This window comes from Astyanax mexicanus, chromosome 21 (genome assembly GCF_023375975.1).
Source record: "Astyanax mexicanus isolate ESR-SI-001 chromosome 21, AstMex3_surface, whole genome shotgun sequence".
Taxonomy (NCBI): domain Eukaryota; kingdom Metazoa; phylum Chordata; class Actinopteri; order Characiformes; family Acestrorhamphidae; genus Astyanax; species Astyanax mexicanus.
In genome coordinates, this window is record NC_064428.1 from 31,130,865 (window position 1) to 31,151,028 (window position 20,164).

At 37.0% G+C, this 20,164-nt stretch overlaps 2 protein-coding genes across 3 annotated transcripts in view; one reads left to right on the plus strand and one right to left on the minus strand.

The window, feature by feature from the left end:
- marchf4l (membrane-associated ring finger (C3HC4) 4, like) overlaps nt 1–4,121 on the minus strand; it is a 39,260-nt gene extending 35,139 nt beyond the window's left edge. The window contains exon 1 of the mRNA XM_022674629.2: nt 2,941–4,121. Coding sequence (XP_022530350.2) covers nt 2,941–3,345 — 405 coding nt within the window. The 5' untranslated portion in view covers nt 3,346–4,121. The remainder of the gene's footprint in view (nt 1–2,940) is intronic.
- pcca (propionyl-CoA carboxylase subunit alpha) overlaps nt 1–20,164 on the plus strand; it is a 238,898-nt gene that overhangs the window by 131,217 nt on the left and 87,517 nt on the right. The gene's annotated exons all lie outside the window — the stretch shown is intronic.

The following is a 20,164-nucleotide window of genomic DNA, read 5'->3' on the forward strand; positions in this document are numbered from 1 at the left end:
GATAAAAACTTCTAAATAAGCAAATACCAGGAATTATGGATTTATTAGTGTCAGTTTCGCAGAATTTCACATCCCTATTCATTTAATTATAGCGGCACCATGTAGAGTAATTAAGCAGTAACTTTAGTAAGTTAAACTGGGGGGCAAGTCTTAGGAGTACCTATGTTTCAATAAAAATATCCATAGTTAATGCCACATATTGATACAGTACAATACAATACAATATACAGGTATCTACAATATATCCCGATGCCTAATGCCCGGTGTAGGCTAGTAGAAGGATTTAAGCCCCCCAGCTCTATCCAATACTTTTGCATACTCTTGTCAGAGAATGCAATCGAACTCTCAAAATCAAGTAGAAATGCTTCTTTCTCTCCTAGACAGTAGAGACAGTTACTACTGTCTGAATATTTTTTACTTTTTTAAAGCAATTGATTTCAAAAGAAATAGTTAATAAGCAGGTGTTCCAATACTTTTGTCCATACTACAGCTCTTAAAAAAATAAGGGACCACTTAAAAATGATGAGTTTCTTTAATTTTACCAAATTGAAAAACCTCTGGAATATAATCAAGAGGAAGATGAATGATCACAAGCTGCTTGAAAACTGCTTGAATTTTTGCACCAGGAGTGTCATGAAGTTATCCAAAAGCAGTGTGTAAGACTGGTGGAGGAGAACAAGATGGCAAGATGCATAAAAACTGTGATTAAAAACCAGGGTTATTCCACCAAATATTGATTTCTGAACTCTTAAGACTTTATAAATATGAACTTGTTTTCTTTGCATTATTTGAGGTCTGAAAGCTCTGCCACTTTTTTTTTATTTCAGCTATTTCTCATTTTCTGCAAATAAATGCTCTAAATAACAAAATTTTTATTTGGAATTTGGGAGAAATGTTGTCTGTAGTTTAACATAAACCTATAAATAGCAAAATCAGAAAAACTGATTCAGAAACTGAAGTGGTCTCATATTTTTTTCTCCAGTGGTACTGTGGTACTTAAAAGCTGCCATTATTACACACCTATATATATGGCATATATATGGCCACTGAGTTAACCTTTAAGTAATGGGATCAACTGGCCTGCACTGCTTATGGACAAATATCATACTCATAAAACCACCGAAGCAGAGTAATCAGGAGGTACGAGAGCACACACACACACATACACACACACTTATACACACACACTTATACATAACCATACATACATTAAGACTCTAAGGTCTTGAACCCCAAAGAGTAGTATCATCCATCAAATAGTGAACTACAAGTGAGTGTCTACACTATAGGCCTATTACATCAACACCAACCAGTTACACTCAGACGTGTGTAAGCTTTGTAATCATATCATCATATTTATTAACAAATAGACGCTGTACATATCCAAAGCCCTAGGTAGTAAGTAAGCAGGAGACTAGCAGACCTGTGTACTGAATGTATTAAGAAATTGTAGAAGTATGTAAATGAAACAGATGTATTTAAAAAAAAACAAGAGAATATCAAAATATTTGGCAATAGTGTCTCACATTTACTGATATGAATTTGTATTAAGTTAAGGGGACAAATAAGGTGTCACATTACACCTAACATTAAACTTAATTAACTAAATACAATCCAATTTACCTGATATTAAATAAAATAATGTAGCTACCAAAAGTGACCAGATTTTTGTAATTTATTTATTTTATTTTATTTATTATCTCTTTTTCTCCTTAACTAGGAAGGCCAATTACAATCACAATATCTACAGTATATATTGTCCCACCCCTATTCCTAATGCCAGGTGTTGGCTAGTGGCTAGAGGGGTTTAATGCCAACCAGCACTGATCAAACTCTACTCTCTGCAATGATGCTGCTCCATCCAATACTTTTGGATACTATTGTCAATGAATGCAATCAAATCCTCAAAGTAATCTCCTCCAAAATCTGGTGGAAAGCCTTCTTTCTCTTCTAGACAGAAGAGACAGTTATGAATAATGAGTCAAAGTCTAGAATGTCTAATTCAAGTAGTGAAATACTGCCAACAGAGGCTGGAGCAGCAACCTATACATGAACCCACTGGCACCATTGGCACATCTCACAATACGATATTATACGATACTGTGACACATGGTCCACAGTAATGATGATATCACTGTACTGTGATTCTGTGCCCACATTATACCAAAAGTGTCATACTTTGTCTGATATTATGTAAGGATTTATGTTTGTCCTGTGCTCTAGTTTGCCTGAATATATGAATATATGAAAATTATTAAGTAATGGCATTTGCAAAAAGCATCCCATTTTATCTGATGGTAGAGTCTTTTTTCACCTGATATATATCAGGGGCCGGGAATAGGCCGAGCCCATGAGGTTGTTTAAACTATAATGAACGATAATAAAAACTAAAAATAAAAACATAAAATGGTTCTCTGACAAGCTTTTGTTTACATGCCTCCCCTGTGTCATATGTTAATCCACCAAATATTTATTTATCTTAAAAAATCTTAAAACTTTATGAATATAAACTTGTTTTCTTTGCATTATTTGAGGTCTGAAAGCTCTGCATCTTTTTTGTTATTTCAGCCATTTCTAATTTTCTGCAAATAAATGCTCTAAATGACAATATTTTTATTTGGAATTTGGAAGAAATGCTGTTCGTAGTTTATAGAATAAAACAACAATGTTCAGTTTACTCTTTACTCTAAACTTATACCTATAAAAAGCAAAATCAGAGAAACATCAGGTTACTTGCCAAGCGTGTTTAACCTGATATTAAGTTATGGCATTTCCCAAGTGTCTCAATCTGTTATGAAATTCAGTTTTCACTAAATTGCCAGTATCAATAGAAAATACTAATATAGCTATAAAAATGTCCCACTTTTCCTGATATGAAATGAACTCACTGACCCTCCCCCTCCCCTCTCCTCTCTCCTCAGGTGTGTAAGCTTAGGTTACCTGTTCAGGTCCCTGGAAGCAGATCCTGCAGAGGGGCGTCCTGGCCCCGCTGTCGGTGTAGCTGCTGAGGGACGCTCTCTCTCCCAGTTTGTCCAGTTTATCCACTTTCTCTTTGGGGCAGTCCTGGGCGGGGCTGTCCCCGTCTCCGCCCGTGCTGTCCCCGGTCCCCCCGGTCCCCTCTGTCCCTCCGGCGGCTCGGCTCCACTCGGCGCTGCTGGCCCCGGCGCTCCCCGCCGCCTGCTGGCCGTTCATGGGTGTGAGCGGCGGCGGCCTGAGCAGCAGAGCCTTCAGGTCACTCAGCAAGACTCGACGGCGGCCTTTCTGCTTCCCCTGGCGGCGCAGCATCGGTGTCCTACTCGGCAATGCCCGGCAGCGCACAGCAGTGACACCGACCGCCAACAACATGTGCCCACTTTTACTGGACAACCGGGAGCAGCACGGCGACAGCGCGGGCTTCTGCTAACACCCAGGCGGCTGGACTCGGGCTGGACTCGCGGAGCTGGGCTCTGGTGGTGTGGGGGTGCTGGACCGCGTGCTGGCGGCTGGAAACGTCTGGACAACGGGCCACTTCCAACAAGAAACGGTTAAAAGCTAGTTTTTCTTAAATAAAATGAGTTAAAAACTATTTAAAACGTGTTAAATTAGATTTTCAGATTTTAACATGTGTACCCAATTAAAGGCCGCTTTCTGCTGCGCAACGTATCTTTTCACCGGTAAAAAACGGTTGATTTAAAAACGACGAGACGCTTACTTTTAAACCGCGTTGCACGTGCTGAAATCAAGCGCTGCTATTGGACGACGGAGCCGCTTAATAATTGGGAATTTCTAACAATTAAACATTGGCATTTTCTAAGAGATTGTTTAAAACAGATTGTAAGATGTTCAACTATTCAAACGGTAAAAAATAATTTTGTTAAAATACTGGAAATATGACTAAATTGACAAAGTGATCAGTAAAATTGGACAGTGGCCCTTAAATATATCCACTTAGGGGACTTAAAACAGGCCAGTTTTAACGCTTAAACAATATTATCTTATCTTATCCCCCCAAAAAATGGTAAAAATATTAAAAACAAAATCTAGTTAAAACAAATTCTATTCTTAAGTCTTAAGATGTTTGACTATTTAAAACCTATAGAAACAAGCAAAACGTGGCAAACAAGCGCTTGAACCTCAGGTTTTCTAAAAAAAAACATTAAAAATAAAAGTTAAAATAATAGAAATATATCCAAATGGACAGATTTTAGTAATATTAGATATAGAGTATTAGACAATAGATCCAATGAGCATCAAAGAGCCTGAAAAACATGTTAAATTTAGAATTAAAATTAGAATTTATTTAAATTGACAGCATTTAATGCATAGGTAAAAGCAGTTGGATAATAGCTACTAGACAATGGATCCACTGAACATCCACATTTGGTGGCTGAGGAAATCCTGGACAGCCTGTTAAAATATAAAAAATGGGTCTAAGCTGACAGATTTAATGCACAATAACTACTGGACTATGAAGCTGTCGAACATCCACATTTGCGGGAGGTCTGAGGAACAGCCTGGGAAACGTGTTAAAATAGTATAAATATGTCTGAATGTACTGATTTTAGTTGGTCTTTCAATAAAAGCTCCGCTGGATGGTCACGTTTGGGGGGTAAAAAGCCTGGAAAGCAGGGCACTATCCAACGTTTGTTGTGTTTTCTCAACAATTGTTCAAATATTAAAATTGAAAACGACTTATTTTAAGATGTGTCACCAATAAAAATCAAAAATCAATGGCAAACGTTTGCATTTGCGGTGTCAGGTCGGGTATTTGTTTAGGCTAAAAGGATAACAACGTTAAAAGCGATTAGACGTTGGTATCAACAATGTCCGCTTTACACACGTTATAGGTGCAACAGTGTGTGTCGCTACGTGTATGTGTTTGTGTATAGACGCGTGTGTGCGCGTGCGTGCGTGTGCTACACTAATTTCCTACCTACCCATTGAAACTGGATTGCCAGCCCATATATAGACAAGCAAACAATCCGAATTTTAAACGCTACACAATCCACCTGCACCCACGAGGCTTATCAATCCCGGAATCTCCACAGCAGAACAACATAGAAAAAACATGTCTAGATGGTTCTGGGTTTTTGGGGATCCGGTTCTAAGATCCATTATTTGGGCAGCACCAAATGCAATGGAAATCATCCAGCAAATTCCTCAACTGGAACCAAAGCCATGGAAGGCTGAAGATGCTAGATCCCAGTCTGTAGCTCCATAATTCCCAATCAAATCCCACTCCATCCAGTTCCAAACCGTTGACCACTGGACTGTAGACGTTGTAGACGACGTTCAGGTTTGGTACCACCAACCGCCAGCCAGTAGCAGCAGCAGGACAGGGTCCTGTATAGCCAGTACGCCCATCAGAGCATCACCAAAGCATCCCAGAATGTGTCATCACGTGCACGCGCAGGCCGATCCCATCCGCTCCCCAGCCGTTCCTCCCGAACCGCCAGCCGCCCTTCCCGCTCCTGCCCTATGGCGGGGGTTCCGTTCCCGAGGCTGCCGGCAACAGCAGCAGCAACGCCGAGCATGTCCGGGAAACAGCAGCCCAGGCGGCGCTCAGAGGCGAAGAGGAAGAGGGGGAGGAGGATGTGAGGAAGAGGAGGAGGAGCCGCCGTCGTTTTTTCGGTGGCTTTTCCGTTCCGCCGAGCGGAGACAAAAAAGCGTTCAATGGAGTAACTGCGGTTTCAGCACCACACATCCCCGGACAGCTCCCCCCCTCTCTCTCTCACTCTCACTGTATACACTGCTAAGGTCTCTCTACCACTCTCTCTCTCTCTCTCTCTCTCTCTCTCTCTTTCCCTCTCTCTCACTGTATACACTGCTAATGTCTCTCTACCACTATCTCTCTCTCTCTTTCCCTCTCTCTCACTGTATACACTGCTAATGTCTCTCTACCACTATCTCTCTCTCTTTCTCACTGTATACACTGCTAATGTCTCTCTACCGCTTTCTCTCTCCCTCTCTCTCACTGTATACAATACTAATGTCTCTCTACCACTCTCTCTCTTTCTCACTGTATACACTGCTAATGTCTCTACCACTTTCTCTCTCTCCCTCTCTCTCTATCTCTCTCTTACTGTATACACTGCTAATGTCTCTCTACCACTATCTCTCTCTCTTTCTCACTGTATACAATACTAATGTCTCTCTACCACTCTCTCTCTCTCTTTCTCACTGTATACACTGCTAATTTCTCTCTACCACTCTCTCTCTCTGACTGTATACACTGCTAATGTCTCTCTACCACTCTCTCTCTCTTTCTCTCTCTCTTTCTTACTGCATACACTTCTAATGTCTCTCTACCACTCTTTCTCTACACCTCTCTCTCTTTCTCTTTCTTAACGTTTCGGTCAGAACTATGACTTGGCCATTCTAAAAAAATTTAATTAAATATTTTTAAACAATTCTTTGGTAGAATTACTTGTGTGCCCTCTCTCTCTCTTTTAACTGCTGCTCTCTATCTTTCTCAACCTCTCTCTCTCTCTGTTAACTAGTACTATCTGTCCATCCACCTGCCGGTATGTCTGTATACAATACATCTATCTGTCTGTCTGCCTGCTTTCCTGCCTAGTTGTCTCTCTTCTTATCCTCTCATTCCCTCTTTTCTCTTCCCCTCTCTCTCTATCCCCCGTCTCCCATGTCAGAAGACAGCTTCATGTCTGTACTATGTATTATTCATATTTATCTCTTTATGTATTATGTCACATACAGTCCATACAGTTATATATTTATCATCATAAACCTTTAAATCCACACCTGTTCACATGTATTATGTAAGTCACTTATTTCTGTGTATATGTTTTATATTATACATCACAGGCACATGGTCTGGATATAGACTTTATCTCCTCATCCCTTTCCACATAAATGTGACGCTTTCCTCACTCAATAATTCATCCATGCTGCTATACAGCCCTGAACACCTCACACACACTCTGCACACACACACAGCTCATAAACCCACTGAACCCGGGAAGAAACTCACCTAAAAATAGAGAGAGAGGAGTTCCCGTCCATCACGGTCACTGAGCGCAGACTCGCGTGGGACGCATGTGTGCTTTAGTCATGTTCACCATATGTTCAGAAGTATACAGACAATCCTCAGCCCTACAGCGTAACATATATACAGGTAAAACAACTTCAACTGATGAAGTAGCCAATTACAATGCATTTATAATGAACTCAACTTGTCTTAACTCAAACATTCCCCTAACTCATTTATTTAAACTTCTGCATCTCAGTTGACTCATATTAGATTTTTTGCTCAATGTGGTTCAGATCTGATTTTTTCATAGCTGTGTGAACATGCCAAATCTGATTTTTTAAAATCAGATTTGAGACACTTTTATATGTGGTCCTAAATTGGATAAGTATCCATGGACACGCAACATGAATGTGAACATTCAAATCAGAATTCTTGCGTCTTTTTGCTTTAACGCATAATAAAATAAATACATATTCGTAATAGTAAAGTGAAAAGAATATGCTGTTCATTGATGTGTAAAAAAATCTGTTTAAATAAATAAAATACATGAATGCATGTTTTTAACAGCTTTTAGTTAGTTTTAATCAAAGCATAAAAAATAAAATGATTCTTGTTTTTTTTTTTTTAAAAGGAGCAACATTTTTGTGTAATGTTAATCACAAATTAACTGTTGTTATGGTGTTAACACTGTCAAATATGGTTTATAACTGCAAGAACAAAATGCAAGAAAAGAAATGTAATGGATGCCAAAAATTGCCACTATTTGACACAAAAGACACATTTAGTTCAAAAATCAATATTTGGTGGAATAACCCTGGTTTTTAATCACAGTTTTTATGTATCTTGGCATCATGTTCTCCTCCACCAGTCTTACACACTGCTTTTGGATAACTTTATGCTGCTTTACTCCTGCTGCAAAAATTCAAGCAGTTCAGCTTGGTTTGATGGCTTGTGATCATCCATCTTCCTCTTGATTATATTCCAGAGGTTTTCAATTTGCTCAAATCAAAGAATTCTTTATTTTTTTCAGAGCTATATTCACCACCTGCATGAGCTTTGTATCTGGGACAGAAAACTGAATCTCGCATTTAAAAATTGGAAAATTTGCCTTTTCACAAAAGAAAACAATGAATGTGCATGTGTTTCATTACTTTTAATAGTGTATTTACTGTATGTGTCTATAAACAACTATACATCTTATTGGTGTTATTATAATGGTGTTGTTGCCAGAAGACGAAGTAAATAAATAAAAATATAGAAATAAATAAACTGTCCGCCCACAGTGGAAAACACTAAGTGCAGCAGCCAATGGTTTCTTTCTATTTTTAGACTCACCGGATGATGTGTTTTGACAAGTTTGGTGAATCTAAACTGTGAATTAAGTGTTTAGTGTGGTGATATAAAGACGGCACGGCGATGACGGCCGATCAGAGCGGGTTTTGGAGGTTGGGGTTGGTTGGGGGCTGGGGGAGGTGGGGGGGCTTACTGGAGAGCACAGAGTGGATCAGAGTGGGAGCACTAATGTCTCTCGCTGTTGTTAACAAGCCCACACTGACCACAGTAATCTTACATAAGTGTTGCTGGGGAAGAAGAGAGCGCACAGGAAGTGGAGGAGACATTTGTCTGCCATGGATGCTAACGCTAACGCTAACACTGCCTGACAGATTGGCCTCTATCTTTCAGTGGCTGTGAGTCACTCCAGCCGTGAAGTGTGAGGGAGAAAAACGCAACTCGGACAACTGCTGGAAGATTTTCAATATATTCTACAAAAATATATAAAAAGTATGATAAAGTAAACATGATTTAGAGGCGTTCCCGGCATTCCCAAAGACGCTTTCAGAGGAATTTAGAGCTGGGAAATTTCAGTGTCTTCACAAAAACGCACGGGAGTGTTAACTAACAGTTTTGGCTATGCTGTTTGAGCAATTAGCATTTTTTTCTGATTTAGATTTGTATTATACTGCAAAGATATTTCAAGCTTTGTCAGGTTAATATATTTCATTTGTTATAATAAGTGGTGTCAATCGAGTAAAAAATGTAATCCAATTAATCACAACAATATTCTGTGGTTAACTGCATTCAATCACACTTGTTCTTCTTAAGATGCAAGTATTTTTTATAGAATGAAAATTAAAATGTAAAATGCAATTATATTTACATTTTGCAATGAGTTGGAGGCAAGATGCAAATGCAAGTTTATTAGTGGCCAAAATAACAAAGACTATAAAACGAACAAAGGACCAACAAGGTTTATCAAACAAACACGCAAAAATAAACAAAGAAACAAACAAACTAAAAAAACCAAAGTAGAAACTTAGACAATAAAGCAGGAGTGAGGTTCAAACTGACAGAAAACACATAATAAAGCGGAGTAGAACATGACAGAGAACAAAGGAGCACATGGCGTATTTATCCACAGGCACAGAGAAGGGACACCTGGGGAAAGTAACAAGGGGGCAGGGTTACGAATGGATTACAAACAAATGTTCCTTAAAGAAACTTTGAAAGGAAAGTTGGGCAGACAATCCAAGTCCAAAGTAAAAAATGGGACGTGCAGTGCAGATGTGAGCAGTGAACGCTGCACATACTGTGCTATTGGTGTGTAAACAGCATGGAGCAGCTAAACAGCCTTTTTTCATAGCAGTATAGTATCTGGCTAATATATCAGATTAAACTGCACATTATCAGCAGTTTAGCTCAATTAAAAAGAAGTATATTTGATAGCTGGGTCGGATCGAGATCACGTTTTCACCGCAAGTGAACCGCTTCAGAAAACAGATTATGTCGGAAGTTGGAGTCAAAATTTGTGGCGTAATTAACTTGCGTAAAAAACTAATACAGAGTTAATGATTCAAAATTAATGTTAAAAAAATGCATTAAAGCTTTAAATTTGACAGCCCTAGTTATTATACATCCTTTCCAGCAATTCAGACCTGCAACACTTTCCAAAATTCCTAAAATCAGGACAGAGCCAGTACCTAGTAATAAGGTAAAATAAAGTAATTAGTATGTTGTGATGTGGTTTCCAACAGGTAAGCAGAATATCTTCAGTTTGTAAAAAATGTTCCTCAGAGAAACATTGAAGAGGAATCTGCATATTTGGCGACATCGTTTCTATGTATTTTAAACAAGACAATGCAAAACCACATGCTGCACACATTACAAAGGCATGACTGCGGTAGAAGGATACAGGTACTCGACTCTTCCCAACAGAGACTGTGTGAAGAATTTTCATAGCAAAAAAGTGTTTGCAGGAAGAATAAAACAAAATAACACCTGAAAAAATAAAATTCAGGAATGGATCTACTGTGAATTTACAAATGAAATGTTAATGAAAGTTAAACAGAAAAAAAAACTTTACTTCATTTATAGAATATCATCAAATCATTTATGATATATAAAATATTATAATATTTTTTAAATACTAAAAAGAATGTATTACATACCATCCATGTGTTGAGACATTAAGACTTGGTCTGTTTACAAAATAAATCTTTGAGATTATGTGTCAGGCCCGTCCAGCCAAGCCAAGCACCCTATGCCCAAATAAGGACTTCCCCTAATTAGAGCACACACACACACATACACACACACACACTCTGAGAGGCACTCTATGCCCATATATGGACTTCCTCTAATCAGGGCACGCTCATGCAGTCATCCAGCCCTGATTAGAGATCAGCTTCACCTGGGCAGAGTTGCTTATAAGCACGCTGCTCCTCTCTGCTGTTTCCGAGTATTGGTCGCTCTCATGGTCTGTGTTTCCTTGTGGTTCCAGTCTGTTTGCTACTCTACAAAGCGTTCTATCTCCCAAGCCTGTCTTCCCTAGTTCCTGTTTTTTCCTTGGACTCCTCCCGGCCTAAGTATCCCTGTTTTATTTCTTGTTTTGTTTGTTTGCCCTGTTTACTTTCTTAGTCTAGCCATTTTCCTAAGCTCTGCTTAGTAGTTTTCTGTTTGCTATTTTGTAGTCTAGTGCTCCCTTTGTTTTTCCCCATTCCCCTTACTACTTCCTGGTTTTATTGTTTTAGCCGTTCCACTTATTCCTTAGTCCCTGTTTCTTTTGGCCCAGTCCCGTTTACTTTGTCAGTGTTTATATTTGTTTTCAGTTTTGCCCGACTTTAGTGTGTTGCTCTAGTCCTCTTTTATATTGTTTATTTTGTTGTTTATTTCAATAAATTTTACTGCTTCGTTCTACATCCCAGCAGTGTCTCTTATTTTCTCTCTGCCTGTTTACAGTCAGGCATGACATTATGTAAATATTTGAATGTGTGTTTTACCTAAAAAATATTTAAATTTCAGGAATTATAATATATTATGTATCATAAATTATTTGAGTTACTTAAAGTTACTTAAATTTATCTGAAATTCAATTTACTTAAAAAAACAAGTGCAGAAAATTGCTAAACTTTTTTTAAGTAAATTTTACTCATTTTTTTCAGTGTGCAGTGCAGTGTAGTGGATGACAAGGATCGTGACCAGCGGCATCTGGCTTTAATTGTCCACGTGTACCGACAAGTGACTCCTATGTGGAACTCCTATATACTGTAAACTATATAATAAAAAATTCACTTACGCATTTAAATCACATTCAAATCACCAATTCAATCATTTCCACGGCCACAGGTGTGTAATAAAACCAGGAGCCAGTCATGCAGACAATAAGAAGTGCAGTGCAGATGTGAGCAGTGAACGCTGCACGTACCGCGCTCTTAGTGTGTAAACAGCATGAAGCAGCAGCAGAGACTGCATTTGTTCATAGCAGTATATTATCTGGCTTATATATCAGATTAAACCGAGCCTTATCAGCAGTTTAACTAAATTAAAAAGAAGTACATTTGATTGCTGGGTCGAATCGAGACCATATTAAGGCAGAAGTTGGGGTCAAACTTGATGGCGCAATTTATTTTTAGTAAAAATAATAATAATCATAATGCATTACTGATTCAAAATTAATTTCGTACGTTATAAACTCTTTTTAATGTAATTAACTTGAGTAAAAAAAAAGTCCAAAGTAAAAAAGTCCAAGTAAATTTGAGAAACAGTGTTTTTTCGTCCATATTGTCCCAAAAACTCTTTCCATATATTCATAAACGATGCTCCTGTGTCACATGTTCTGCAAGGAGAATCGCGATTTCAGCGCTAAATCCTCTTAAAACATCTACGTAATCTCTTTCTCTCACTCTGTCTCACACACACACATACACACTGAGCCACACTGTGTTACAGGATTTCCCCACCATGACCAATAAACCTATGCTAATGAGTGATTTCATGTATGTTCTGAGAAGCGTCTGCGGCGTCTGTGGTGCCGTGGATTGCAGCCTCATTCCTATTCCAGTGAATCTAAGCCACAGAGACACAAGAGAGTGGAGCAGAAATAACGAGACACTCTGAGACGGAGCCACGTCTCACAGAGCCATCCATGCAGAAATGGACAGAGTGGAATATAGCTTAGTGAAGTCAGTCAGCCACCGTCCAAACCATTCAAATCGTCCGAACCGTTCAGATCGTCCAAACCATTCAAACTGTCATTGTGAGAGTGTCAGGTGTGCTGTGGAGTGACACGTAGAGTGGAGGACACTGAGTGGCATGAGGCAGGAAGGAGGACGGGGAGGGGGCGGACATAAATGCAAAAAATGTAATTGATAAACAGAAAATAAAACAAGAGACATAAAACAAAGAAACACTAGCAACCATAACAGATCTGGAACATGCGTTATAAACACATGATGGAAACAGGAAACACCTGGGGTAGGTAACGAGTGGGTGTGGTTACAAGGACACAGGTGGGAACACTGATCACTGGGGTGGAAACACTGGAGAACAACACAGAGCCATGTGCTAGAGAACACATGGCTAGGAAAACATGAGAAAACTGGAAAAAACAGAGATAGATCAGGAAGGACAAGGAACAGGATGAGAACATGATGAGATCAGGTGTCCTGGTGAGTGCCAGTTTCATCATTACGTTTCTGATGTATTTTGTGGTGGTGATGCACTTGAGGATACTTTTAAAGTTCTTGAAATCTTTCAGAATGAATGACCTTCATTACTTATTTTCTTTACTTAGCATTTGCTTCTCATAATCTGGATTAGAACATTACTCAAATAGAGCTATTATTCACTGTATACCTGTAACTCTACCTCTTCACAACTTTACAACTGATGCTCTCAAACCCTTTATTAAGAGACAAGAAATTCAAGTAATTAACTCTTGATGAGTTCAGCACAGCTGTTAACTGAAAGCCTGAATTACAGGTGACTCTGAAAATAATGATAAGTATTAATTTACTTAAAAAGTTTCGGAACTTGCTGTGTTTGCTTTTTAAGCAAATGTAATTTCAGATAAATGTAAGTAACTTCAACTCAAGACCTAAATGTTACATAGAGTAAATAAGTCAACTTTAAGTAAACTTTACTTCATTTATTTTTACTGAATCAGTCCTTTCTTTTAGTAAACTTTACTTCATTTATTTTTACTGAATCAGTCCTTTCTTTTAGTAAACTTTACTTCATTTATTTTTACTGAATCAGTCCTTTCTTTTAGTAAACTTTACTTCATTTATTTTTACTGAATCAATCCTTTCTTTTAGTAAACTTTACTTCATTTCTGCATACAGTATTACCTAATTAAAACTAAAAGAAAGGATTGATTTAGCAAAAATAAATTAAGTTAAGTTTACTAAAAGAAAGGATTGATTCAGTAAAAATAAATGAAGTAAAGTTTACTAAAAGAAAGGATTGATTCAGCAAAAATAAATTAAGTAAAGTTTAATAAAATAAAGGATTGATTCAGCAAAAATAAATTAAGTAAAGTTTAATAAAATAAAGGATTGACTGAAGTTCAGTTCACTTATTTACTGAATAATAAATAAAAAACGTAATTATAACATTTGTAATGCGATCATCTTAATAATTACTTCCCTTTGTAGGATATTAAAGCTGAGGATGGACTAGAAATGCAGATTCGGGTCTGTGCTTTTGGACGAAGAAGAGAGATGTTGCAGAGATACTGCAGCCCAGTGGACCTGTGCTACATGTTGTGTGTGTGTGTGTGTGTGTGTGTGTGTGCATGGCTGTGAATGTATATGAAGTGATAGCAGCTGTAGGCCTGCATAAGGGAAAGTAGGGTAATCCTATTAAAAAAAGGAAAAGTTTCCAGGAGAACGACTCCTGCAGCTCTGAAGGCAGAGAATGGACGTCATATGCCAGGAGATCAGCGCAGCGGACCTCACAGGTTATGCAATGTTTTGTAGTCGGCAGCATGCCCGAATAAGGAGCTCTGGGTATTAGCACTTTATCTCTAGGAGAAAAATGAATGGTGTTTGCTGCTATCACTCTCTGTGGTAAATTGAAATTTTGTTTTGGAGCTGATGCGTGTTTTTCCTCTACACAGCAAAAACTGGAGAGTTAAAACAGTTGATTTTTACTTGTTTAGTTACATTTCTTAGCTTTCAGTGGTTGGAGTTATTTCACAAATTTGAATATTTCACTGTTAACCCAAGTAAATGATTGTTGTTACAATGTATCTTGCATCAAGTGATGGTATAGTTACTATAATATGTAGCCCTGGTTTTTAATCACAGTTTTCATGCATCTTAGTATCATGTTCTCCTCCACCAGTCTTACACACTGCTTTTGGATAACTTTATGCTCTTTACACTCCTGGTGCAAAAATTCAAGCAGTTCAGTTTGGTTTGATGGCTTGTGATCATCCATATTCCTCTTGATTATATTCCAGAGTTTTTTTTTTTATTTGTTAAAATCAAAGAAACACATAATTTTTAAGTGGTCTCTTATTTTTTTACAGAGCTGTATCCATGCCAATGGACGGTGGTCTGAAAGTGAGATGTGTTCAGACAGATAGATAGATAGATAGATAGATATATAGATAGATAGATAGATAGATAGATAGATAGATAGATAACAACACAATACAATAAGACATTGTAATTGCTATATTGGCGTATTGCTATATTGACAACAAAAACACAGGTGCTCCACTGACTGAAAAAAACTTATTTCTGTCTTTGTTATTTGACAGAGTAGGGGAGGCACAAGGACAGACTAGAGGGAACCAAAATAGGGGGTATGAGAACGTGACAAGAATACACTACTGCATCAAAATGAAAATTAAACTTTATTTTGCATACGATATTATATGGCACACCCCTAACTGAGATATTAAAAAATACAAGAATTTTATCAGATTTCTAACAGAAATCAATGATCCAAAATGTCATGATACTAATAATAATGCTCTCCAAATATCTCCATATATCCAGGATTAAAGTAAAATAAATGATACTGCACAGATTTAATCTGTCTCTAGTAGATATATAATGGGGAAATGAGAACAGTGTGAATTTTTCTTTTGCTAAAAACAGCAAAAAAGTAGTACCCTGATATGGTAATTAGGGGTGGGTGATATGGCATAATATTATAGGGTAAAATATCATTCAAAATATAAAAAAAATGCGTATGATACGATATGGTACACTCATAATATCAAGAGATTGCCATTAAAAAGGCAGATTTCTTCTCTGAATGAATGTCAAAATCTGCCTCTATGAATTCTAAGGCAGGGTCGTTTACCCAGTACAGCCAGTTCTTCTTCTTCTTACACAACGTTTAAAGAAATGCTCCATCTAAAGATCAAGCCCAATAAAGCCACAGCCACAGCGCCTCTGTTCAGCAGCCTCCCGTCCAATCAGAAGCGTCCGGCAGCGGACAGTGGTGCAGAAGTGTCAGAGGCTGCTTCATACACACTCAAAAGAGGCGAGTGTCTCCCAGCAGGGTGTCTGATCTAATATGCACGTCTGATCTTACCTCCCTAATACTGCTGCTTTCAATAGCACTGAAATCTACAGCACGCTAAGCTAAAGGAGGGCAGTGACAACAAAATAAAGACTTTTTAAAAGCTTGCAGGAGCTTCTCATAAACATGTTCGTTAATTATAACGCTTAAGACTTACTGTTCATTCAGTATTACAAATTATATAGTCATATTAGTGCATTTTAGAATACTTATATGGTAAATAGTACATGTAAACCTATATTATATTATTACATAGAACTGCAAAATAAAAAATAAAAACAGTCTATTTGTATATGTTTGACCTGCATCGTTTAAATAGCAACAGCGCTTGTGAATATACAGCTCTGGAAAGAATTAAGAGAGCACTTCAGTTTAGTTTCGGAATCAGTTTCTCTGATTTTGCTCTTTATAGGTTTATCTTTGAGTAACATGAATATTGTTGTTTAATTATATAAACTACAGACAACATTTCTCCCAAATTCCAAATAAAATATTGTCATTTAGAGCATTTATTTGCAGAAAATGAGAAATGGCTAAAATAACAAAAAAATAAATAAATATGCAGAGCTTTCAGACCTCAAATAATGCAAAGAAAACAAGTTCATATTCATAAAGTTTTAAGAGTTCAGAAATCAATATTTGGTGGAATAATCCTGGTTATTAATCACAGTTTTCATGCATCTTGGTATCATGTTCTCCTCCACCAGTCTTACACACTGCTTTTGGATAACTTTATGCTACTCACTCCTGGTGCTGAAATTCAAACAGTTCAGTTTGGTTTGATGGCTTGTGATCATCCATCTTCCTCTTGATTATATTTCAGAGGTTTTTAATTTGGTAAAATCAAAGAAACTCACTATTTTTAAGTGGTCTCTTATTTTTTACAGGGCTGTATCTACGCTAATGGTCGTATTGCTATCTTGGCAACAAAAAACACAGGGGCTCCACTGACTGAAAAAATTGTCACATGTAGCTTGTTTTAACGCGATAAATACATAGGTTACACAAGGTTAGCTGCTAATGCTGCTGCACCCAGCCTTAGTGCTGGTGGAGAAACTTCACTGAAAACTGACCCATATAATGCTGTACATCACCAGAGTGGCTTTACTGCTTCTTAATAGCTGACTGGTAGAATTCATACATAAGGCTCACTGGATTATAAAGCACACTGATGATTTTTGGGGGTTAACAGCTAATGCTAATGCTGCTGCACCCAGCCTTAGTGCTGGAGAAACTTCAATAAAAACTCACCCTTATAACTCTGTACTTCAGCAGAGTGGCTTTATTACTCCTTAAAACCTGACTGGTTGATTTCATACATAAATCGCACCGGATTATAAAGCACACTGCCGATTTTTGGGGGTTAGCGGCTAATGCTAATGCTAATGCTGCTGCACCCAGCCTTAGTGCTGGAGAAACTTTACTGAAAACTCACCCTTAAAATGCATTGGACTGGCTTTACTGCTTCTTAATATTTGACTGGTAGAATTCATACATAAGGCGCACTGGATTATAAAGCACACTGATGATTTTTGGGGGTTAGCGGCTAATGCTACTGCTGCTGCACCCAGCCTTAGTGCAGGTGGAGAAACTTCACTTAAAACTCACCCTTATAACTCTGTACTTCATTGGAGTAGCTTTACTGCTTCTTAATACCTGACTGATAAAATTCATACATAAGGCACACTGGATTATAAAGCACACTGATGATTTTTGGGGGTTTGCGGCTAATGCTAATACTGCTACCCCCAGTGCTGGAGAAACTTCACTGAAAACTCACTCTTATAACACTGTACTTCAGCAAAGTGGCTTTACTGCTTCTTAATACCTGACTGGTATAATTCATACATAAATCGCACCAGATTATAAAGCACACTGACGATTTTTGGGGGTTAGTGGCTAATGCTAATGCTAATGCTGCTGCACCCAGCCTTAGTGCTGGTGAAGAAACTTCACTGAAAATGCACCTTTACAAAGCTGTACTTCTTTGGAGTGGCTTCACTGCTTCTTAATACCTGAATGGTAGAATTTATACATAAGGAGCACTGGATTATAAAGTGCACTGTAGATTTTGGGGAAAATGAAAGTAGTTTAAGTGCACCTTATAATTTGAAAAATACGGTACATAAACCATTATTACAATCACGCAATTAAAACCTAATTCCATTCCTATGTTCATCTTCTCTGTACATTATTTGTTGTCAGTGAGTGCAGCTCTAAGTGGTGATAGTAGGTACTGAAATGATCATGTTACAATTGGATTATGAATGTTGGTTGGGTGATGGAGGGAGCACTGAAACACTAGAGCAGCTGTAGTATCCAGCCTCTTTCAGAGATTAATGCAGCACTTGTACTGCATCAGAGGTGTCTAACCTGCAGCTGACTCCCAGCTGGCTCAGCTGATGCAGCAGTAATAAGCAGCTCAGATTCCAGGGTGTAGATTACACCATCAGCCCCGAGTCACACCTCACACTCCTCCCGCGGGTGGAGCGAGCGGAGCAGCCGGTCTGTGATGTTCGAGGTGAAGAAAGCTTGTAGAGCTGCAACGTTACAGCTGTGTGTAAAAAATATATATATATTAAAACAGATTTACAGTAAAAGCAATTTTACAAACCAGTAAAACATCTGAATACTGTAAACCAGCGACTGTAATAAAGACACAGGTCTAGCGCCTCTGCTGGCTGGATGCAGTATAGAGTGTAGCTCCTGTCCCATTATTTTGGCAAGACTGTAGTATGTACAGTGGATATGTACTGAATAATGAAATATGTACATACTGCATAATTAGTAGATACTGAGCCACACTAGTATGTACTGAACAATTATTATATACAGAAACACTAGTATGTACTGAATAATTTGTAGATACTAAATAGCTACAATGTACTGAATATTTAGTAGAAACTGAATAATATGTGGATAGTTAATAATTAGTAGATACTAAAAAACGAGTATGTACTAAATAATTTGTAAACGCTAAATAACTACAATGTTCTGAATAATTATTAGATACTGAACCACTAGTATGTATTAAATAATTACTAGACACTGAATCATTAGTATGTACTGAATAATAAGTAGATAGTGAATAATAGGTGATAATGAATAATTAGTAGATACTGAATTACTATTATGTACTAAATAATTATTAAATACTGAATCACTGGTATGTACTGAATAAATAGTAAATACTAAATCACTGGTATGTACTGAATAATTAGTTAATACTGAATAACTAGTATGTACTGAATAATTTGTAGATACTGAGTAACTACAATGTACTAAATAATTAGTAGATACTGACTAATATGTGGACAGTTAATAATTAGTAGATACTAAAAAACGAGTATGTACTGAATATGAATTTGTAGATACTAAATAACTACAATGTACTGAATAATTAGTAGATACTGACTAATATGTGGACAGTTATTAATTGGTAGATACTAAAAAATGAGTATGTACTAAATAATTTGTAAATACTAAATAACTACAAAATACTGAATAATTAGTAGATACTGAACCACTAGTATGTATTAAATAATTACTAGATACTGAATCATTAGTATTTACTGAATAATAAGTAACTGAATTTACTGAATGAATAGTAGATACTAAATCACTGGTATGTACTGAATAATTAGTTAATACTGAATAACTAGTATGTACTGAATAATGAATAAATACTGAATAATTAGTATGAACTGAAAAATATGTACATACTGAAAACTCTGTAGATACTGAATCACTTATTTGAAATAAATAATTAGTAGAAACTGAAACACAAGTATGTACTTAATATGTAATTATTATGTACTGAATAATTAGTAGATACTGACTCACTAATTTGTAATGAACAAAACATAGAGACTGAAACACTAGTATGTATTTAATAAGTAATTGGTATGTACTGAATAATAAGTAGATACTGAATCACCAATTTGTCCTAAATAATAAGTAGAGACAGACTCACTTGTATGCACTTAATAAGTAATTAGTATGTGCTGAATAATTAGTGGATACTGAATTACTAGTATGTACTGAATAATTATTAGATACTAAATAACTAGTATACATACTAAATAAAAAGTAGATACTGAATCACCATTATGTATTAAATAATTAGTAGATACTAAATAACTAGTACATACTGAATAATTAGTAGAGACAATATATAATTACTACCTTTTGAGTAATTAGCAGTACTGAATAATTAGTACTAATTGAATGTTTAGTTGATACTGAATAATTTGTAGATAATCAATGAATAGGTACTTAATAAATAGTAGAGACTGAGTAATTACTACTTTTGGTATAAATAGTAGGTATTGAATAGTTTGTGCTTATTGTATGTACTGAATAATAAGTAGACACTGA